Source organism: Anopheles marshallii, chromosome 2, assembly GCF_943734725.1.
Source record: "Anopheles marshallii chromosome 2, idAnoMarsDA_429_01, whole genome shotgun sequence".
Lineage (NCBI taxonomy): Eukaryota > Metazoa > Arthropoda > Insecta > Diptera > Culicidae > Anopheles > Anopheles marshallii.
In genome coordinates this window covers 76,219,134-76,243,272 of record NC_071326.1, presented here as the reverse complement: position 1 = coordinate 76,243,272, position 24,139 = coordinate 76,219,134, and the positions used below count along the sequence as shown (strand labels likewise).

The 24,139-nt window shown below is 42.6% G+C and overlaps 1 protein-coding gene across 1 annotated transcript in view; it reads left to right on the top strand.

Annotated features, from left to right (window-relative positions):
• The window catches only part of LOC128707782 (protein O-mannosyl-transferase TMTC1-like), a 65,247-nt gene that overhangs the window by 11,767 nt on the left and 29,341 nt on the right, over window positions 1-24,139 (top strand). Inside the window, exons 2-3 of the mRNA XM_053802739.1 lie at window positions 12,374-12,551; window positions 19,524-19,597. Coding sequence (XP_053658714.1) covers window positions 12,374-12,551; window positions 19,524-19,597 — 252 coding nt within the window. The remainder of the gene's footprint in view (window positions 1-12,373; window positions 12,552-19,523; window positions 19,598-24,139) is intronic.

Sequence of the window (24,139 nt, the reverse complement as noted above, 5' to 3'; positions counted from 1 at the left end):
TTTATTCCCACTGGCACTGGCACGGTACAGGACGCGTTTCGCGGTACCGAAAACCGACAACCCACCCGACCAGCAGTTTGTTTGTTGACGAAGCGCTCTAGCGCTGATGGTTTGGCGGTCTCATTGGGAACGAGCCAGGGCACGGAAAAGGGGTTTTCAATGCGGGGGCTATGCTTCAGCACACCCGAATACTGCTCGCCGGTTCGGCCAGGCAAAAACAAAAGCAAACCGAAAATGCGTCGTCCCGGCACTACCGGTGCCACTTGTGGATTGCATGATGAAAAGCGTAGCGGCGGCCATCCATCCGGTTTGTTTACCGTTCGCACCAGGCTAGCAATAAACAAAAACTGAACCCCACCGGGTGGAGGAGGGTGGGATATGCTTTTGTTTGGACTGTAAAATACCGTGGCTCGGTTTCTGCATGTGAGAGCACCGGTTTCGTACACGTCCACAGGGCGCATCCGTACGCATCCGTACAATTGTCTTTCAGTGAGTGAAAACGGTTCGCAGTTCAGCTTCGTACCGAATGGCAAATGGTTGCTATTGGCACAACGGAGCTAAAGTACAGCCGACGAAGGCGAAGAAAGCGCCAAGAAGGAAGCACGAAAGCACGAAACCATGCCCGGTCTCGAAAGGCACCAGGCGTCTCCATGTTGGTGCACTGGCGAGAGGAAGATTTTCCGTGGCGAATAATTTATTTATCGCATTACGGTTGGCAGTAAAATTAGTCGTTGCATGTCGTGGCGCAGTTTTAGCGTTTTCCACATCGAAGCAGGAAACTAGGGACACCGATTCCTGGATATTTTTTTTTCCGGTTCGGATCGTTGTTATCGATATGCCAGTTTGATGGAGACGCCTGGTGGTTGGTGAAGTAGCGAGGGTCGAATCGAATGAATGATGGTTTTCAGGCAGGAAATTTGACAGGACTTTTGTCAAACCGTTTTTGATTCCAATGAGCTAACATTTGAGGGGGGAAAGTAGGGTACGCTGGTGGAAGGCAAATGTTCAAACAGATGCAAAATGTTACCCCATTTTCTTACGCAACCGTACGGAACTAGGGTTGGAGGTTTTTAGCGTTAACGAAACCCCCCGTCGTAGACATCCTGTTTCAACCGAGAGTTCGTAAAGAGTCCAGGCTTGCCCCAAACCCTCCGGGTCCAAAAGGCAAAAAAAAAACGTGACAAAACAGCGTATGAAACAGTTTCGGTGGAATTCCGGCATCGTTGCCGTGTCCGTTGCTTGTCACTGATTTATGAGGCAAAGGCTGGGAATTAATTTGTCATAAAACAAATTAGACGCTGTACAAATTTATTGACAGGAAACAGCAGCCCGGGCTTCCCACGGGCTTACTGGAGAGGTTTATTGATTTCATGTTTTTCGTTGCTATTTCCCTTTGCGTCCCTTTGGCCAAAATGAACGTGACCATGAAGAATGAGGAAGTGTGTAAAGGAAAACTGTGTGTTGGGGGTACGGATTATTAATTGTTGCAGTTATGGGTTGTTTTATCAATTTTTCGTGTTCGTGCGCACAGGTTTGATTGGTTCGCTTCGCAAGACACTTTATTTGGGTGTCGTTTCTCTTTGCATTTATGTGTGTCTGTGTGGTTTTGTTGTGTAGAAGAAGGTTACAGTACACCTAAGCTTCAGTTTAACCCATTATATTCAAGGGATATACTAAATTTTATTGAAAACTGCATCAATATTTGTGGTCCATTTAAAAATCGCGCAAAATGAGGTGACAGTACAGCTTTTTTATTGTTCATTCTGCGATATACAGGTCCTCACTAGATGAAATCTAATTTTTCCATAAAAAGCCCGAGTTCACCATTACTCTATTCAAATGATTTGAATACAGTGTAATACAATGAACCGTTTCTCATTTATCATTTTAGTACTAATCATACCAAATTTAAATCCTAAAAAGGAGCTTGGGAAATATTCACGATACTCGTGATGATAATCGGATTCTCTCTAATAAGCGTTTAGTGTTTCAGTAACAATTTCATGTGCAATTCCTTACTCCTCAGAGTGTTCTTTTTTAATAATAATAGATGCTTGCTTTTTAGCCCGCTATAACACAAAATAACCACGACCAAAATAACATGATGAGGTGTTACTGGAATCGAAGGAGCATTTTAACCACAATTTATCATAGTGAAAATAGTTGTGCCAAAGATTTGATTACTGGGTCGGGATTTGTTTTGAACAACATGTGCTTACATACTTACAACGATTTAACGGACATTGTTCAGTCGGATTCAGTCTAAAATCAATTTGCTATCGCTATCCCTCTCATCACATTCACCAGGTACAGTATCTATCTTCTCTGTCTGTGACATTTAATTCACTAGGGTTATTATCTGGTTGCCTGGTTTACCTGGCTTTTAATGCGTTCAAAGCTCGAACCTATGTATATATATTATATATATAATGTATATTAAATGGACCAGTACCAGTACCTGGTTGTTGTATCTGTTATGTTTTGGCACTGGACATATTTAGAAATTTGTTTTTAAAATATGGCGAAATGAGTATCTTCTGCAACCAAACTTTCATTTTTTTGGACATGGCCAGGTGCGAAACCTTTATTAACCGATTTCAATACGTAACAATGATGTAATATGAAATAAAACAACTTTAGTTTGGTGAATACACTTTAAAACAGGAGCAATTTTGCGTAAACAATTTCATACTTTGAGATGTGAAAGGCGGGGTTTTAAGGTGAAGGGTTTTAACCTCATAGAACACTCATGCCAAATAAAATTAATTTAAGATCAATGTTCGAGCAAACGAACATTTGTTTTGGCTATGTCCATGTGACCATAAAGAAAACCATGACAAATGAAACATATTTCACAAATTGGAAGCAAACGGACCTGGTCGCACTGAAAATGCCGCATTCAACCGAAAAATGTTCTGTGCACACATACACAAGGGAGATGATTGTTACAAAAAGTGTGCTACACCCAAATGACCCGCTGTTGACTGTTGAAACCCCTCATCGAGTGGACGAGTTGCAATTTAAACCGCAAACGCTCACGCTTACACACTCACGAACGCGCATCAGAATGCACCAAAGTTTCATACACAATTTTATGCAAGCAACAAAAAATAACGCATCTATTCAGTTGATTACTTGCACAAAAAAACCACCCGATCGTCAACGAAACTATAGTTTAAAAACGAATTAAAATAATACAACGAACGGATAGCAACGGGAGCAACGGATATGCGCAAAATTTAAACCCCATAAAGGAGCCAGGAATGGGAACGAAAAAGAAACCAAAATAATAAAGCCAACGTGAGACACATTGAAACCAGATGGCACACAAGACGAATCTCAAGCGGACACAATAGGGGTGGCATCCCCGAACATAGCCACCCACATGCATGCTCATGTACACCCCCCAACAGGAAAATATGTATATGGTTTTATTTTTATGTTTTCGGACGACTTTATACGCGCTTCCTAGCCTAGGCGTGGTCACGATGAAACAAAAAAATAGCTCCACTTGGCCCGATAGACGAAAAAAAAAAACATGGGCGCACAGCAAAATCATACAATGTGTCAGCGCGTCACTATGTCGCGGGCGCGTGGCGTACCCCTGCGCAGTTCTCACATCCGTCCCCGACGTTTCATGCCCTGGTTTTGCGCTGGCAGGTTTTTATTATTTATTATTCCGGTTTCAGCATTATCGAATAATAATGATGTTAATGTTCAAAACATAAATTTTCGTTTATTTTCCGCCCAGTTTATCAATAACCCATTTTCGGCGTGTGCGGCGTTAGCGCCCGTTACCCCTGTGCGCCCGTTTTTTTTTGTGCCGACTTTTTGTTGTTGTTTTTTCCCACTCGCTTCCCTTTGCTTTGCTTTTTTTCTGTTGCCGTTGTCAACTCTTGTTTGCTGCACCACACCATAACCATGCCCGGTCCTTAATGGGATGACGTGCTGGCGTGTTGAGCTGTGGGAAATATTTGGCTGGAAAACGCGCGTTCCGTTGAGCTTTTCCGTCCGCTGGGTCGGTGGAAAACCCCCGAAAATGACCAAAGCCGTAAAGGGTGGGGGTCGGAACAAGGGGGTAAAATGTTTAATCGTAGTATTTCGGAAAATGGCGCACAAAAACGCCACCCCACTGCAATGGACGGCGGTACCCTTTTTTCCGGGCAGTGCAAAACCCACTGCCTGACCTTTTTGCTCGAGGTGCGTGAGGAGGTCAACAAAGATTGGGTAGTGGAGGTGTTTTAATGAAAGACCATGAGCGTATAAATCAGCGGTCACCATAAACGCCATAAAGCTGTCAGTGCAAGTGGCCGCATTTAGGGGCGAAAAAGGCACCATTGGCTGGTGCCACCGCCGAATGCTAGCGAAAGTAAATGAACGATCAGGTCATGATGGTGCATCCTGAAAGCGTCAGTCGCAGCACACCAACGGTGGGAACAAGCGAGAAGAAACAAAAAAAGCTACCAATGGGTGCTTCTTAATTTTCACCCACCTCCCGCCGGAAAAAAAACACCGAGTTGGCCCAAAGTTTTCCCCGGAAAAACCGGGATGACGGTGCACATTTGCCTCGATGACGTTGTTGTCACGTTATCGTGTGCGGCGAGCGAAGCGTTTTTCTCACCCTCCCCTGCTCGCGAGGGCATGCGGGTGGAAAAGTTTCTCAGTGCTTTTCAGGAAAAGTCGCCCGATATGCAGTTTGAGATGGTGGTTTCATACCGCGAGAAACCCATGGTTCGCTCGGAAAACCTTCGAATGCGTCGTTGATCGTTAATAGATTCATTAACGATAACATCATCGATCGAAACGGCTACCATGCTCGTTTCGTTGCTGTTTCCTTATTTACCACCAACGCACCGATCCGGTTCCCGGTTCCGGAACGCATTACGCGGGAGCTCCGGAAGGTTTGGAGAGGAAAGTCACTGGTAAGCAGCAAACGGTTTTGCTGGTAAAGACGAAAAACAAATTCTGGTTCGGGTGCCGGGAGTCGGTGTTAATTACAGCCCAAAAGTAAAAATCATTATCATTAGCGCCGAGACACGGGCGCACGATGGCGTGGGAAAAGCGCTACCAGTGCCAATGTGCCTTACCATCCCTCTGAATTACCTTCACTTCCCCCCTGTAAGGGGGTTGGGTGGGAGGCAAATGCAAAGAAATGACCTTAATTATAGTTACTATTCAAATCAGCGCCAAGCAAACATCGACCGGCCAACGGTGAGGGTGGACAGTTGGGAAGGCATGCGAGTTGGGAAATGTGTTTATCGGTGACACAGGATGGTTTCGTGGAAAATTAGATGTACGTAGCGCCGACGGGTGGCTAGCGACGACCATCGGTGTAATCGGTGTTTGCGTTCTCGGAAGTTCTTTGGGTTCTCATACTTCCCTAATGGACAGCAGAGCGCCAATGCACGTTGGGCATGTGATGGAATAAAATCCTCAAAGTTTGCGGTAAACAAATCGTGTATATATATGATGTTTAATTATACTATAACTAATAAACTAGTAAATTAGGAAGACAAAATATAATTATATATATTACAAATTGTGGTTCTTAAATAATCAAATCTGTTCTGAAACAATTTTTTTTAATATATCTTTTACTGATGGGAGATTTGCTTTTTGGTTTGAATGAATTAGAAGATAAGATATGGGATAATTGTAGGAAAATTATATGGGAACAGTTGGCGAACGCAACATATAATTATGTTTTATTTTATCCACTTTTTTTATGAAAGGCATTTTTTCTATAGTTTTTTTTTCATCGCTATTTTAATGTTGAATGTTAAGTGTTTTGTATTGTAAACTTTGATTTACTTACTGGATTGGTTATTTAGTAACTATCGCGCGTACTACCCTATTCTCATAGTTGGTAGGTCTAAAGCTACCTTGAACAACTTCTTTTTTCCCCTCCGTGGAGCGTTTCAACTCTTATAACCCAATGAATAGCCTTGATTATAGTGACAACAAGAGGTCTTATGCCCCCATTTTGGGTTCAATAGACAGATTTTAACCCGTAGTGCCCCTATCACTATAGGAACATTACATGAACAAACATTACCTCCTCACTGTTTCGAGATGAATTTTCTTAATTATTTTACTTCAATATAAAAATAATTTTTGGAATGGATTTTTCGTGAAGAAAAAATATATTTCTAAAACTTATGGATATTTTAACGAAGTTTTACGGTACTGTTTCGTGTTACTTTGGTTGTTGTCGTGTTTCGTTGATGAATCAAATAATTAAAATAAATTTTTAATAAAGGAAGAACTTGTTGTTAGATAGCGAAACCATTCCATTGCGATAAATTGCTGTGATCAGCTGATTCATTGAGTCAAAAGTGAATACTGATAAGATAGTGCTCTCCAGTCTCCATAAAGTTTTTGCACCATGTCAGAGAACATAAAATATTAATGTTTTCAGCACAACATGATCTGCTGAGATATCCTAGTTTTAATGATAATTATCAAGAAGGTACAAGACTTGGAGGAGTTTTTTTTGTGCTGAGCTGAGCTGAAAATAGTTGAACTTAATTTGCACCAATCAAAGAAACATTGTATCGTTTTTAGTGAAACAAAGAACTGAGAACGTTTAAACAGCTTCCAAACAATACATATTTTCTAACGGCACATTTTGCTCTTGAGAAGGTATGAGTGGTTGGTATTCTGCAAAGTACTTCGAAAAATGCCATTCTTTAATTTTGTTAATTGCGGCATTAAACAAAGATTTTTATTACCAAAATGGATAATTATAGTAGAAATAAAAATTTTAATCCTCAAAATGTTCTCAAATTTTCTCAAATTTCCCACTGTGCAATGATTAGTCAAACGTCAAAACATTAGTAAAAAAAACAACATTAGCTACATCTAATGAGGCTTCGTCACAGGAAGAAGCTGTATAGCAGAGCATAGCTCCTTACCCCGAGGGTATCACACAGGCCTATGTTGTAAGATAAGTGATTATGAGCCCAAGTAAAAAAAAAGACGTAGCAAAAGCACTACTAACAAAGCGACCGAGCGTCTCATTAGGATGGACACGAACATCAAACGCTTGTCAGCTCGCGGGTGAGAGTCTCCGAACCAAGCGTTGCGGATGTGCGGAAGCGTGTACGGGGATGTGATACCGATGATAACCATCCGATGTAGTTGTGTGGGAGCGCAAGCACCCATTTAATTTTACACTCTATTGAGACATTTCAATCAAAATGTTATGATTACGAGCACAAACGGCGATGGCACGGTGTCATGAAGTCGAGCGTTTGACGGTTGTAAAATGAAGTCATAATAATTGGCAGCCCTATACAGAGCAGTCGCAGGAACTGTTTTTGATTCAAGTGCTTTTACAGATGAATCAGTGGGGAAGCAGATATCAATCTGATATATGTTTTTTTTTTGTTAGTACAATGATATTTTTATGTTGTTCAGCGCGGAAATTTGTGTTTTGTTACTGCAACATTGAAGCGATTCAGTTCTATACTTCCAATATGCAGCGTTTTCAAATGAAAGCCATTGCGTACATGCATAATAATGAATTCATCAATTTTCAAACACTTAACAATGTTGGAGCACTGCCCCATTCAGCTCGACCGGGCCGTTCCACCGCAGCTTATCGTTCCACGTTGAATGAAATATAATCAACCAGTAATTTAGCGAAGAGTAAGCATAATGGGGTTGTGGTTTCCTCAACAAGCTACTGCTTCTGCTGCCAGTCGGGATGGTTAGCAGAGATGCATTCTGGATCGAAATAATCCACTCAGACGCTCGACGGCCAAACGCAAGACGGGCAGCAACCAGGCACACACTTCCACACACGCACTCGGTTCCACTGGTTCACGCTGAAAGCATTTCGAAAATTCGGTCATACTATTGTGTAAGAGCACACTCGAAGGTTCTGATTGACTTTGATTACTCGTACGGCCTTGCCTTACGTATCAGCCGACCGGTTGAACCGCCGTTTGGGCAAGGATTGCCCAAATGGAATTATTAAGAGCAAGTTTCACAAACCCGACCACTAACTTTCTCCTCCATGTACGTGCTCGTGTGTATGCGTTTGTGCGTTTGTGAGTGTGTTACAGCGTGGAATTTAATTAATATTGAAGCTTATGAGAGAACGGCCGTTCCATCATGCCCGCGCAGCGGTTCCTGTGCAAAGTCAAAGTCGAAACAACTTCGGAATGGAGAATGCACTGAAACCGGTTTGCCCGTTACAGGGAAACTTTGACTTGCCAAAACAACCGATCCACGGCGTCAGGCGTTGCATGTATCAACGTACACATTTGCCAAACGCGTGTATGTCATGAGGCGCTTATGACAAGAGAAATCTGAAATTGTTACTGAAGAATAATTTTAATAACCATTCCAGGACTAGAAGTAAACCGAAAATTCCTCAGTTATAAAAAATTATAAATTCCTCAGTTATAAAATATTATAAATTCCTCGACAGAATAATAATCTTTATACGTAGCTTGAAAAAAAAAGCTTTTTATACCAAAATATTTTATTGGAACGTGGAAGGGAATTGGAAATAAAACTTTATTATGAAGTGAGCAGTAGAATTTCAGTATAATTTGGACTGTTTAGGTGCGCTATTAGATACATGATTCTCTTATTTATTGTTATTGTTTAAGAAAGAAAAAAAAAACAACTCCATTGATTGAGAATTGCCGAGTATTAGAAAGGGCAAAACCTCGTTACAATATTACACTATATTTAGTAAATGCTTGTATACATGAACAGGAGACCTGTACATTTCAACTACCAACAAAGTATCATGATTGTATGAAGACATGATTCTTCTGATGTTCAAGGCAATATCAATCTGTAACAACTAGCCAAGAGTCCCAAAGTCGTTAGAAGATTGCATCACCTGGAATTGTTTGCATGACTACCAATATCTCGATATTTAAACGAATCGTAGAAACTTACGAAGTTATCGCACAAAGCTAAACCTAATCACAACCCAAAACGAATGTATTCAAAGCGCTCGAACGTATGGCACCCAATTAACTTGACAATTTCCCAGGTATACTTAACACAATGCACTTCGACTCTATAAAAACTTTTCTTTTTAATATAAATAGCACAATAGAAAAATTAACTTTAATTGAAATGCTAATTCGTTAGTCATTTCCTGCCCTTAATTTATGTGTTTTAAAGTCCATCGTACCTGTACATTTACTAGTACTCGTTATCTTTAAGGGAATTTGAAGCCATTTTTCGCTTTACATATTCAATTTCCGATAAAAGTCTTGAGAAAAATTCTTGAGGTTTTTGTTATCTTCTAAATTTAAATTCTATTAAAAGTTAAAAAATAATAATTGCGGCAGCTTTTATTTTAATTAATCATAAAAACAACCTGTTTCCCCTGCTCGTGTGCGCATATTTCCCCTCAACACTTCATTGAATGTTCATTTCGGGTTTGGTCCTGAAACTGGCCACCAACAATTTATGGTTCATTATTGCAATGGATTCAATCACGGCTCTCGGCAACCATTCATCCATCCACACTCAATCCATCGGACGGCTATATTTTACACCAGTAACCTATTCGCTCGAGGCACAATTAGGTGTGTCTAGCCGGAGGAAGCAAATAGTTTTCCATCGAGCCGGAAGGAAAATCGGCAGGCTGGTATGGCACGAGGGCGCACTTTACACACACACACACACACATACAGCGGCCACAAATCTTGATCTACGAGACTGGTCCGGGCTGGTCGGTTGGCGCTCGAATGCCATCAATCAGAGCTGGGGTCTCGGGAATGCAGTGATTTAGATTGTCATCCACCGTCGGTTCGCCGGGAGAAAAGGGAATGCAGGACAGCCTCCCGGGGAAGTGGAGTGTAGTTCTTTCACCGCTTCTTCTCCCCCCAACCCGTCAGCCAGCTTCCGGAAGGAAATTCATAACGTGTAAACATAAATCTAGATAGCAATTAAGTTGGCAATAAAATCAAAACGATAACGGGCAACGTTCGAAGCGACGTGTGGACCGAAAGCTCCGAGTCGGGCAGATGACGATATGTGTGTTTGTATGTGTGTGTGTGTGTGTGTTTGTGATTGTGTGACAAAAGTGGCCACACTGGGTAGGGTTAGGTTGAATCGATCTGTGCGTACGGGTGAATAAATAAAGACTTTTCAGCTTCACCGGTTTTCCGGCAGTGCCCTGGGGGAAATAGTGTAAAGAATAGTTGCTCACGATGAACGATAGAAAAGGGGGGAGAAAGCATTACAAGGGGGTCCGGAAGTTCGGAACCGGACGCACACGCTGTGTACTGCTGTGCTAAATACCGACCGGGACCGATTATGTGCAGCTGAAGCCCGTGATGCCCGGAAACCGAACCCCTTCATGTGCCATAAATTGTGCCTTTTGCCCGGAATCGGTAAGCCATTTGCGGTCATGTAGACTAAATCGGTTAATGTTTCAGCTTTACGGCTGCGGCCCGAACCAACAATGGTCGATTGTTTGTGGGTTTGGCGAACAAGGCGCGGGATTGGCGAGCAACCGATACCGATCGAGCGCACATGATGGCGATAAGGTAGAAACCATTTAGTGGCAGCATTTCCTTCGCGCAGTAACTTTTCCACCACCGCGGTTGGGGTGGGATGGGAAGGCTCGTTGGCGTTGGTGAGAACAACATCCGTTTCCCTCAATTCGATTTATGTGCCCCATTGTGAATGTTTGTGTGTATGTATATATATCGGTACGGATCGGTCGCGTATTCCAAGAAACCAGACGGTTGCAGTTGCAATTGTTATTGCTTCGGCATCGTCCTCGCCAGGTGGCGCTCGGTCGAGCTGGCCAATATAACATTTCTCTCGCATTGGTTCGGTTATGTTTGCCCGTATGGAATGCGCTACCGGGTAGTGGTATTTGACTTGTGTCATAATTCTCGAAACGGGCGAACGCTTGTTTGGCTTATTTATTGAATTCTAACGCTTTGCAACGCTTCGCCATCAGCAATATTGCGGTGGTGCAGATTGATTAAAGTGGACCACCGGCAACACACACACGGGAAAGCACTTTGGTTGGCGATGTTGCTGGGCTATTAATTACCCTTGATTGATTTCCTTTATGGTCTTCAGTTTTGAGCTGTTGAGCCTGGTCAAGAAGTCGGCGGTTTCTCTCTGCGCAAATAGAAGGGCAGCTGTTTGCTGTTGTATTGGAAAGTTTGAACACGCTAATGGATGAACTATTTGTGTACATCGAGGGTGAGTTTTTAGAAAATGGAAATAACATCATTACCGTTTCAATTCTGATGGTAAACGCTTGATTACATTCAATACGTTGTACATGCTATGTCTAATTAGTTGATAATTCACGGAGATTATCACAACGTGTCATAATTTTTCCATGAAAAATAATAAATAATAAACATTGAATCATTATCCGAACATATAAACTTTCTAATTTACACCCGAAGGAATGCTTGAAACGGTCACTTCCCTTGAGTTTAAAACTTTTTGAATTGTATGTAATCCAGAATGGATACAACATGTAACGTGATGTACTCAATATATTTTATTAATATTATTAATGAAGGCAAGAGTTGTTTGTTCATGTCTAACTATTTTGAGTGTTGGATATCAAAGCATTCATAAACAAACCGATCCATTAAACCAATCAAGATGAGGCATCGGTTTGTGATTAATGGGAAAATGCCAAAGCTTATCAAAAACTGAAATATTTGTTCAATTGCTACCTAAAAGAGTTAATCCTTCTCACAAAGTGGTATGAATTAGTGTCATCCTTCTAAGCAAGTTATACAAATGGTCAGTGCATAAATTATTTGCAGAAAATATATCCTTCACATGTATGACAATTTTTATTGTTATATTTATATTAATAATACTGCAATAGGTGTATGTCTCTATTTAATTGCTTTGCGTAGGATAATAAAACCTTTTCTACGAACCCACTCTTTCACGGTTAGTTGATGATCAGTACAGAGAGATGCTACGTCTAATTTATCGCCGCAGTATTCAAAAATTATCAAAGTTTAGTAGTTTTCCCACACAAACACAATTACACGCTTACACGACAATTTTCCTGCCCCTCGGTTCTGCTGACGGCTACTAAACCAGATAAAATGTAGAGTGATTGCATACTTTCAGGAGTATTGATGAAATTAGAAGCGGAACATCATTTCTCAGCACATTTCTTTGCTTCGTAAGTTGAAAGCAATTGTTACAAAAAACAAATGCTTCTTTATAAAACAAATTATTGTTATAAAGTTGAATTTAATGAAAAAATGCAAATGAGATGTTTCACCCATAGGACAACTGCATCATTTCCTTCCTATCACATTGTCATTGTTTAACATTCACCCACAGCACGTGCTAATGTTGCTTGTCTTGTGATTCCATTTTTCTCCCTCCAACACAGCCTCAACTATCTGACCTTCGGCCTGCGATCGGTATGGTTTCATGCGACAAACGTGGCCCTGCATGCCGTCGCCACGATGCTCTTCACCCGCGTCTGCCTAACGATAGCGGGACTGCGGCGAAACTTTGCCATACTGGCCGGCGTCCTGTTTGCAGTCCACCCAATTCACTCCGAGGCGGTAAGTACGGAACCTCATTGGCACTGGGCACATTTTTTCCCCATCATTTCCTCTTCTTCTCTCTCTACTTACCCTATGACTGGCGAGACACAGCTCTTTCAGCGGGGAATAAAATTCCCTTTCGTTCGGTTCGCTTGCATGTTTTGCGTGTCCCAACCGCAAAGTGTACAATCCGACCCGGAAGTGCAAAAACGAACCGAAACTTCCGGGGCAACTGATATTCTTGTTTCTCACCGCAACACCGTCCGTTTGCCGTCAAAAACCACCGGGCACTGATCAGTGTCTGGTGTGCTGGTCAAGCAAACTGAGGGGTGGCCGTACCACGATGGCCCGTGATGGCTTCCAGACAAGTTGGGCTCGGGTGTCGGAAGCACAAGCGGATGCAATTTTGCACTCCGATGAGGCAGGGGGCAACTCCGCAAGGCAAATAGTGGGCCATGACACACGGACCCAAAACGATCCGCAATGGGAAATTGAATCAACAGCAGCGAATGCAAATTCGGAACCCAGACAAAGACGGTACGCCGTGCGATGAAAATGTTAAAGAAAATGGTGGGAACAGTTTGGCCACCTTCAACATCCCGGAGAGGAAACAAGAATGGGACTGAACTAACATCACGGACTGATTCGTTGTTGTTGTGGGGCCAAAGCGTCGATGAGTGGGGTGAAGGGGGAAGGGGACTACAAGCCACAGGAAAAATATGTGTACGTATAAAAACCCATCAGCACAAATGGATAATAGAGCGAGCCGTTGGCAGTGCCACCAACCCACGAGATGGTTGCCCGGCAGCGTGGCATAAAAATAAAGTTTCACCGTACGGGCGCCATGGCAATGCTGGAAAGCGAAAATATTTTGCACCAGCGTCGCATCGCGAAAGTGAATGAAATATTTCGCTTCGCCCTCTGGGAAAATCCTTTCGACCGGACGGAGAAGGCAGAATTGGAATTGTGGATTTGGTTCGGTGTATTTTGTTTCGCTTTGGTTTTATGTTTTGCGCCGCTCATTTCCCATTCCATACGGTGAACAAATGAAAAATTGTCGCTCGCAGCTGTCCATTGCTGTCCGAACAGGGTTTGTGCTTGTTCTCGGAATGTTTTACCCTGACTTCACCTTCACCCCGGAGCCCTGGACCGAGTGTGGGTTTGGGAAGGCACAAAAGAAAACCAACTGACCAAGCAATGGTTTGACACCGTCAAACACAGATAGAACGGGCAGCGGAAAAAAAAGTACGGTGACATTTTGCAAACGAACAGGTTCGATACAGGCCGGCATGTTGTTGTGTTCCTCTGGGTCGCTTGGACGAATGAGAATTTCCTGCTGGACGGTGCTAATCAACGAAAAGGTTCCTTCCAACAGCTGCAGAAGCAAGCCACCAATTTGCCTTTGCTTCGTTAGGAAGCGGTTGTTTATTTTTCGGTTTGGGGTTGTGCAGCTTAGAGTAGCAGTTTTGATGAGTGGGAAATAGTTTTTCGCTGTGGTTAGCAAAACTTGCTGAATTCTAATTTAAAGTTGTAGCTTTCCAAACGGCGGATGAAGAACAGATTACCATATCGGACAGTTCCAAAACTGAAATTTGTGTTTGTCACATCTAACATTTGCTAACATATAAAGCTGGAGCAAATGGAATAACTTTAATGTAATGAAAATGATATATTGTGGTCCGTAAATTAAAATGACCGTCTAGATTAACAACAAAATAACTTGTAATTTTCGCACTCACGTTGCTATGTACAAACGCTAAATTGATTAATTGCATATTAATTCACATAAACCTTCATTTTCATAACATTTTCTGTATTGGAGAATGTAATATTGCAATGTAACGTTGTGTGGTAGTGGGAGAACATCCCTAAGCTGACAAATAGTCACCACGACCTCCTTTGTGGGGTTCAAGGGATTTCAAATGCTTCTTATTCCGCGTAATTCCAATAAATGCATACATTTTTTTGGAACAGTCACATAACACTGCGCATTTCTTTTGAAAAATATGTACGTATTTAGCTCTGTGGCATTAAGTCTGACAAAATCCGTGAAAATAGTGATCTTTGGAACGGAAGATCATCTTCATTTCAACCAGATATCTCAAGCTGCTCCCATCATCACACATCACTTGTTAGCAGTGCATAGTGCTGGCGAGAAGCCTTCGAAATAGGTGAACCTTGGTCTGTTCCAGCTTACTTAGTCCCTAGATTTGTAAACATCAAAGTTCTGATATGTGCCGAAGACTTGCAATTTAGTACAAGAAACTTGATAATAAATAAGATGGTAAAGGAGAAGTTCCCATTTTAAACGCCAACAGGTTGGCATATCCTTAACAAAACCAAAACACTCCAATATGTCGTATAAGATTTTTGTTTCTCCATTTTCATTTTTCATTTTTCCATTTTTCTCCATTCCATCAAACATTTCTCATCTAAGGTTACTAGGTTTGTAAGAAATCCACATGTCGTATGTCAGGGTCAGGTCAGGTCAGGAAGCTAGAGAGATCCTCCTAGGGTTTGGGAGCTCCAACTTCGACAACCATCTTCTAAAGGACAACGCAAATCCTTTAATTCACTAATGACATAGACATCATTTCTTTAGGAACATTTGTCTTCCAAGGAGCAGATGTTCAGAAACGGAGGTGTCTGACGTAGAGGATTCGCTATCTTGCGATCATGCTTTATCGAGCTGGAAGTTGGAAGTTGGCAGCTGGAAGCTGCTTTATCGAGCATGTCTATAAAATGTCGTCCAGTCGTAAAACGAGTTATTCCGATCACATAACTAGAAAACAGGTGATAGGCTCAACTGAAAATGGAATAATGCTGTTGTTCCGTCTGCGAGTCATTAGACCACGGTTTTTCACAAATAAAATTCATTATTCTGGACTGTACATAATATTTCACCAATGAACGCTTTTTCTTTTATCTATCAATGATTATATTTATACATACAAACGGGCCGACTAAGAAGTGGAAGAAGATCAAGAACAACTGTTCTATCTCTTCGGTGGATATTATAATGGCATGGATGTGACGGTTCTTGCCTAAAAGATAAACAACTATCATGACAAAATGGGATAGCAATATCCTTGCGCTTGCTTCGAAAGAAGTGTTTAGAGTGAAGCTAAGCTGAAGATCGAAAGTTTCCATAGCCATCTATCGATAGAAATGCATATTCTAGTAGTCTTCCAACGGAAGCCCTAATAGAACTTTCAACGAGACAAACTACTTTGCATGCCACTACACCGACAAAAAACTAACAAGCTCTTTTCCAATTGCCCTTGTTCGTGCACTTGAGCCGATCGCCTTCTGCAACACACACACTCCGTCTCTTAAGCCAATAAATAATAGAAACTTTTTCCATCTCTTTGATCCGCTTTGCTGATTGAACCGAGTCCGACATCGATCCCGCCGGGATGCAACGGTGCAAGCGGTCTGGACCCCCCCTGTAGATTGGAACCAGATTTAGATCGATTTCCGCAGAAAGGGGTAACACGCAACGGCAGCTTGACAGACGATGTGCTCTTAAAATCGAGCTTACCGGCAACGAGTTTCTACCCGTGCTCCTTCCAGGCCGTTGCCTTCTTCCGAGATGGGGCGCTTGTCGAAGTAAATCAAGCACACACTTTTCCCACCCTGGGCGGTACGGTTGGAGAAAATCGATAGCTTAAAACTATCACCCATTCAGGAGCATCCTTTGACACTTACCACACGCTGTCAGACATTGTCCATCCCTACCCTGCGTCGTTCGCCCACCCGGAACCCGGTTTGTTCTTCATCAACCGTCAAAGATGGTTGGCGATTATCTTCAACACGAGATGGAACGTGCGAAAAAGGGATGGTTTTGGGGAGGGGCACTGTCGTACCATCAGACTGCTGATGTCGCTTTCGGACAAGATGCCACATTTTGCACGATGTCTTCCGCCACTCGGCGGCAGGTCCTTGGGAATTGAGGTTCTGGTTAATAGCTACAAACAGACCGTGACCGAGCCAGACACACGGGCAGATGATTCTACTGCAAAGGCAACGCCGGTACTCCCGGTGGAAGCTCCAAAATCGATAGCTTAAATTGACAAGTTAAATACCACGGCACGTTTCCCGATGTCCGAACCCTTAACGGTACGGCACGTTCGCCGAGAACCATCATGAAGGAATTTGTTTTCCTTCATGTCCATGGCTTTGACTGTCCCGGTGCGATATGTACGGGTGCCTTGGCCGAGTGTCTGTTCCCTAGCGTTTCATCCAGGCCATTCTCGCCGTTGTCGGTCGCAGGCAATGAGCAACGATTACGATGGTGACGATGATCGTTAGCCGGAAAGAAGGTATTCCATCCGTAGTCCACAGGGTTTTCCGTTGCGGAACCGCGATGTGGTTAAAGATACTAGGCGACTGTTCTTGATCGGGAAAAGTTTACCGTTTCAGGGTGTAAGTCGTCATACGACTTCCTATTCTGCTTTTCCCCGGTACAGCCAGGTAGCGTTGGTGACGGAGATGAGACAATTTATGAATACATCGTTATATCGGTGCCCAAACAGAAACCGGCAGCAATTTGAGTGCTTGGGGATTTTCCCAGGCACCCGTGGGCCAAGAATCAATATTTTATTCTACCCACCTCCGATCGTGTTCCTATGTTTCCGACGGAAGTGGACGATCCACTCGCTCGAACGTTTACAACGTCGTTCCATTTTTACGACTCGCCTGAATCGGCAATTAATCGGTCAATCGTTGTCATTAGTGATAAAGGCGTCCGCTGATGAGGGTGGCCCGAAGGTGTACGGATCGATTTTTTCCCCGCGCGTCAAACTTCCTGTTGCGCACAGACGTTTTTCGTACTTTCGGCCGTCGTGAATCGTGTCTGGCGAAGACACGGCCACACCAAAACCCGCGAATGAACCAACTGATCAAAGCTTGAATTCAGGGCACGGCGAATGACGTTTAAAGAAACTTTCGCACGAAGCCAAGTGGTGCGGTGAAGCGTGTGGAAAATGGTCTTTTGTGGGCGCTCTCCGGTTGGCTTTCCATTATAACATGCAAAATTATGAACGGAACGGACATTGATGGCGTAACATCAAAGGTACGGTTGCCTAGGCTGTTTTCTTTTTAAAACGCCAATCAACCGTATGTTTTCGATCGTGATTGACAGCGTTTGGCGTGTTGGAAGTGATTTTGAGTTTTTTTTTTATTTCATATTGCGTTCCTTTTTCCGTGGTAATTGAATTGATTGTGAAATTTATCGCTGATTACTTAGAAACGCAGGGTCTAACATTTATCGATATCGGAAGAAGCGTAAAAAGTTGGACAAATATTTTAATTATTGTTACTAAGCCAATTAATCAATTATGCTTTGGAGTTAGTGTTAACGATTCCTTTTTAATATTGTTATTTGAATGATATGTTTGAAAGTTGTATTACATCACCATCGATTAGCTCACATAGGACTGCCACGGACTGGCAACGCAGAGCCACAAAATTAGGTAATGGTTAAATGAAGCAATCAAAGTACTTTAAGCTGATATTGTTTTACTAGCAATTATTGTTGTTTATGTGTCGTAGATAACGTAGATTCGTTAATAACTTGTGAGGGCGGCTTGAGTTTGGTACCGGTATTAGCCTGATTGAACATGAACCATAAAGGACTTGAGAATCCAAGAGGATTCTTGAACTTATGCAGAAGAATTAAGAATTCATAAGGAAACTTAAATATATTTATTGACTGTGAATTGCAAGATTCTTCATTGATAATTGATATAAAAATCTTTTCTAAAAAGGTTCTTTAAACAAAATACTACGTCCAATAGCGCCAACAGTGCGTCGCAAGATCAAGAGTTGATTGGATAAAAGTGGATAACCTTTCGATGCAATATTCCTTCAAAATAAATTTTTCATCTCTTTTTTTGAGCATGTCTGCAAAGTTGATTTCACTTCGAGTAAAAGATTCGATAGAACGTTTTTTGCGATACTACCATCTGCGGCAGGCCTCTGACTCGGCTGAGTTTTGCATTCTTCGGGAGAATACAGTCTCTAAAACGGTTACGCAGAGACGGTTCGATCAACGCGAATTTGGAGATACGTTGATTGTTCAATTAAGTCAATTTAATGTGTTTTAGTATCTCATCTGTCAAGTTTCAATGCTTTAGCTTAGGAAATGTCCTAAATTGCGCAGTACATTGCGAATTAAGGGTTGGAAACCAATGGTATATAAGGACTTCAAAAATGCTCTAAATAATGAATAGACCACTTGAATGATCCGTGTATCACTTATTATAGAAAAGCTCATTTAAGCAAATGAACCACTCATAAAGTACTTACAACATTTTCGAATATGATTACTTTAAACGTTTAAAATGAATTTCATGAAACATTAAAGCATACAGCTCAACCGAAGCCTCAATAAAACGATCAACTTCAATTAGAAAAACACCCCCAAAAATATCATGCCGAGAGCGCGGCCTCCATTCGAAAGTCCAGGTCCAGACCTGCACCAGTGCTCGTAACGTTACAACAAGCCGCTATTCTTTCTCATCTAGCAGTGTTTGTTTTGCTCTGTTTTTGCAATTAATTTCATTGTTTTCTTTCGCTTCTATTAAAAGCAACTTCCTTCAGCCATCCCCTAGTTACGAGATATTGAGTGTGGACCTTGCGCTCCATGACGCTATCATTACTGTGGCGATATTTTTAACGTCACCGTGTCACTTTCGCTGGCCTGCGATTTGGCTTTAACTTTCGCTGCAAATATTCCTAGCACACTGGTCCTGCTTCGCTCTGGTTCTTCCCTGCCGGTCACCTCCACCAACCATGCGGTAGCATGCTGAAAACCAATTCCATTTTATGGTCAGTGCCGCTGCTTGTCGGGCAGACGGAGAGTTGTTCGCATCATGCTTCGGGCAAATCTCAAATTTTATGTCTTAACATTTTCAGCCATTCCCCGGGTCTCTGCCCCAAACATGCCTAACTAACCGTCCGGGTCTGTTCTTCCATTCGCTATTGCAGGTGACGGGCATCGTGGGACGTGCCGATGTGCTGGCGTGTATATTCTTCCTAATTTCGCTGCTGGTTTACCACGGGTAAGTATTGCCGCCAGTTATGACGTGCCTCGTTTGACCTCGTCCGGGAGTTTGGCTTGCGGCGTAAAAATGCGTTCTCGCTTGGTATGAAGCAGTGCTTTAGCTTTAACTCCAACCTCCCCACCGTACGATGCCACCGGAATCGGAGATGAGACCGAAGAAGCCAGTAGAACAGTCGGATGAAAAAAAAAACACACAAATCCACTCATGAAAAGCCTGCAGAAGCGCTTGCGATTTACTGGGGCTCTAGCCAACGAAAATCATAAACGTTCAATTTACGAAACGATTCTCACAGGATAGCTTTCCGCAACTTGCGCGTCATGGGGTGGACCAAAAAAAATTATACATGAGTTTGGAGCTTGTGTTTTTTTGTTTGTTTGTTTGCGTGTGCCAGAACTACCGAACACTAATCCTGAGCTCTTCCCCCTCCAAACGAAGCGTCCCCGGTGCGTATGTCAAAAAGAGGTCAAGCATACATCTGTATGCTGCGAAGCGTCTGACCATTCCCTGGGCAGTCGTCGGGGAAAACTTCTTCCATTTCGTACGGAACGGATGTGCGGGCTTCGTTTGGCTTCATGTTAGATTAACACAGCACCAGCACCGTGGTGCAGTATGTCAGTCCCGAAATGATAGAGCGATCAGTTTGGAACGGGGAGAACTCTCCTTCACTCCCTACACTCACCACCGGCACGATGAAGAGATAAAGATGTTATTGGACCACGGCAAGGAAAGCACTGTTTTGCACAAGGTGTTAAAAGTTTTCCGTATATGTTTTATCGGTCGTTTTTTTTCTTGTTTGCTGCATTGAGCAACTTTTGCGCAAAAACTCGGACGTCTGGACAACGACGCAAATGAAATCTGACGTGCACGTATGAAAGAGTTGATGAAGGTGTTGATACAAATCCCGGAATAAGATGCACATGTACAAGGCATTAGCTGCAAATCCCTGTCTGTTCTTTTTTTGTGGTAATGGTTGACGCACGTACGAAGTGTTTCATCAGAGTCTTCAATTAATAATATGTTCCTGTTTCGTTGCCTGGGCAGTTAGTTGGAAGCCATTTTGTGCTTAGACCATCGTTTACATACGCTTGAGCGGCTTCAGAGTAAGCGATCCACTTTTCCACTCTGTGTTTGTAGCTTCAAAATCACGAGAAGTACCAAAACCTTTAGACATGTCGTTTCCAGGCAGCTTAGGATAAGGATTTAAGTGGAACTATCGCAACTGACTTCGTTTAGCACCACGCAAAATCATTCGCAAAATGTCGGAATGCCCCGGCAAAGTGAAATCCTTTGGCACCTTCTAAAAGCTTTTTCCCTCCAGCTCTAACGCGTTAGCACTGCGAATCATTACGTCGGTGGATAAAGTTCTATTACGTCTATTTGGAAAACCTCAGCCCCCCGCTAGACCTTGGTGTGGGTGAAGGTCCTCAGTGGTTTTCGAATTTTAATGGGCCTCTTTTTCTCCACCTTTTGCACCAGCATCGGGAGTCGTTCCCTTTTTTGCCGGAGTCGTACACCAAGAGAACCGTTTTTCGACGAAAGGTCCATCGAATGGAACTTAAATTCATACGCATTTAGCATAATTGCTCAATTGGCAGCATTTTGAGTCGCAAAAAATCTTCTACCACGTACAGCTCCAACCGAGGCCAGGTTCTTCTCAGTGAGAGTGAGTGGGTTCGATGGTGAATAATAAAAAAGCAAAAGTTAAACAAAAAAAAAACAGCAGAAAAAGGCCTCCCGCTCGGTACACGCAACACTTTGATCTAAATCGTTTGCGATGAAAGGTCGTGGGCCACCGTGCCGTACGGTTTTAGTGTATCGGAATGTTTCCATCAACTTTAATTGCGTACGTGGAACGCACGTGTGTTGCAGCGGAGTTTCCGTGACAAAAAGAGAAATTGGGTGGAGCGAGAAAAAGTTTTACTGATAGGTCATCATAATTCAACCAATTAGTGTGTGTTTGACCGTACGCCATTGCTCATAGCGCAGAGAGTGAACGAAGAAAAGCAACATGGTTAGGCCAATTCGCACAACTCTTCACCAAAGGATTTGGAAAGTGAGTGGCTGGGTTGGAAAAAAGCAACCCTTGCTTTTTCTACACTTATACATCCCCCACAGGGACCATCCCCTGCTATGATATGAATAATTCACGAGGGCGAGAAATCGACATTTTAATTTCTTCATGCGAAACGGCACGGAGCGTGCTACTGAAAAAGAGCGTTGCTCTAGCTTTTGCTACACCGTGATGGTGGATTTTATGGTTGCATACTTTCAGGTGCACATCCCCATTTTGGCAGGTGTTGACCTTTTTTTTGACAGACATGCTAAAAGTGTCCGTAACTGTGTGTGTTTTGTTTTTGAGGTTCTTAAGTTGAAGGTTTGTTTCAGGTCCTGGTCGAAAGTGCCGACCGACTGCTACGACTAGCGTCTGTTTTTCTAATTAAAAAACGTACAACGATGACTTTGCGGCCAAAGAGCGAATGGGCGCGTGGTGTGAAATGAGGGGATCAGAGAGTAGCGGAAAAGAAAACAACAGCTGGTGCTGGTCAAACTGAGCAACACAGCAAGGAAAACAATTGTATAAACAGCATCTGCTGCCTGCACGAGTGGTACTTCTTTAATGTTTCAACATTTGCAGCCCTTCATTTTGCGATCCTTCCGGGACAGTCTTATTCTTCCTATTATTTTTGCTTTTTCGTTATCTTCTTTTTGTGTCTTATCTTTTTCGTTCCTCGTACTAAGTTGCATCAACTTGAGAAGTTTTCCGCTATTACATCATGACAGAGTTTTTGTTTGTGCATTGTTTAAGAATGTAGCTCAATGAGCAGCAACTCAACAGACGAAGAAGAAATAGAAAGATGTAGTGAACACAACAGCACAAAAGAACTTTAAAAGAAACTTGACTGGTGAACCAGTATGGTTAGTGTTTTAAGAAAATGAGACAACACTCCGGAAAACTTGCATCCCTTGCATCTATTGCCCACGCTTCCCATGGATGGGGCAACCACCATGACTGTTGGAAATGACGAAGAGTGAACTTTTACCTCGCACCAGTGCTTATTTCTACAAACCAAAAGCACCGCCACCAAAGGCGTGTGGAATGTGCTGAAGCTTTTTCTTTGCCCGTTTCGTCCGGTGCCTGTCGATGCACACTGCAGGCGAACGCATTCAAACCCAGCGAAGCAAACGCTCCGGAACGGATGAGAGCTACTTACCAAAGAAGATGACAATGCACCCAACTTTTTTTGCGTGGTTTTCCACCACCCCCGAGCTACCGTTGGTTGGCGGAGATGAATGAAACGGCGCGTGTGCTGCTCTAACCGCCGCGCAAAGGAAAATTCATCACAAATGGAAAAGACAAAACCTCAATCGGATCGGTTGGAGCTATGTCGGGACAAAAATCGGCACAGGAAGGATGGCTCTGTTTCACGGATTACAAGTTGCTGGCCCTGTCCACGAGCGCCGCATCCTGTTGTCTTGTTAGTTTAATTTTTCGTTCTGGCTGTACGGGTAAAATGGGGGGGCTTACTTTCATTATTTAACATTTTCCGCTGGCAGCTTAAGGGCTGTGAGCTAGTTTGTGGAGTTTGCCGGTATCTTTTTTTTGGTTTTCTGACGAACATTGTACCATTGTTGATGTTGGAAAAGCTCGGGACGGCTGGTGATGATGCAGCACCATCAGCAGTGAAATGGAACAAAATAATTAACTTGACGATTAAAATGTAATTTACTGCTGGGAATCAATTAAAAAAGTACAAGCGAGATGCAATAAAACGGGGACTAAAGTAATTATCGATCCACTGTATTTTGAACCAAAACAAACATTCATCACGTGCTTGCCCGGCAGGGTTTCCAACAGCGAGCAACTTTTATTTTTCTACTTATATGGTATTTCTTTGTAATTTCACATTGAAGTAATAGATTTAATGGTGGTTTGTGAAAGATAGTAATATATGGTTCATTAAAGTGTCCAATTGATGTTCCTTCTATAATATTTTAATTTATGTAATACGATTTTCCATTTACAATGACAAGAGCAATTCAATATAGTGCATATTAAGTTAAACTATTAAGATGACGTAATTGCACACTATACAAAAAGTTATAATAAAAATAAGATTTGCAGCTCGCAATTGTAACTAAAATCTCCATCCAACTCACTCACTCTTGCTTATCTCACTTATGAGTTTTACAACTCACGATGAGTTGATTATCGAATCCTATACTTATACGGCACTGGTTGGGCTACTTCTGTTTCTAAACGGCACAAATGAAAGAACTTTGTAGCCATTTTGATTACTTTTCGAACAACACGGAGAGCATATTTTTATTTCTTTTTCGTTAGAACGGCCTGGCCATATCGACTTATTTTACCACGTAGCCGGATAGTCAGTCCTTGCTACGGGGGATTGGCCCGGATGGGATTTTGGTCCGGTCCGTTCGTGTGAAGACCGGCTCCGCTACCATCATGCCACCGGGTCGCCCCTCGAACAGACTATTAAAAATTTAAATAAATAAAATTTAACGACTTAAAACCTTTAA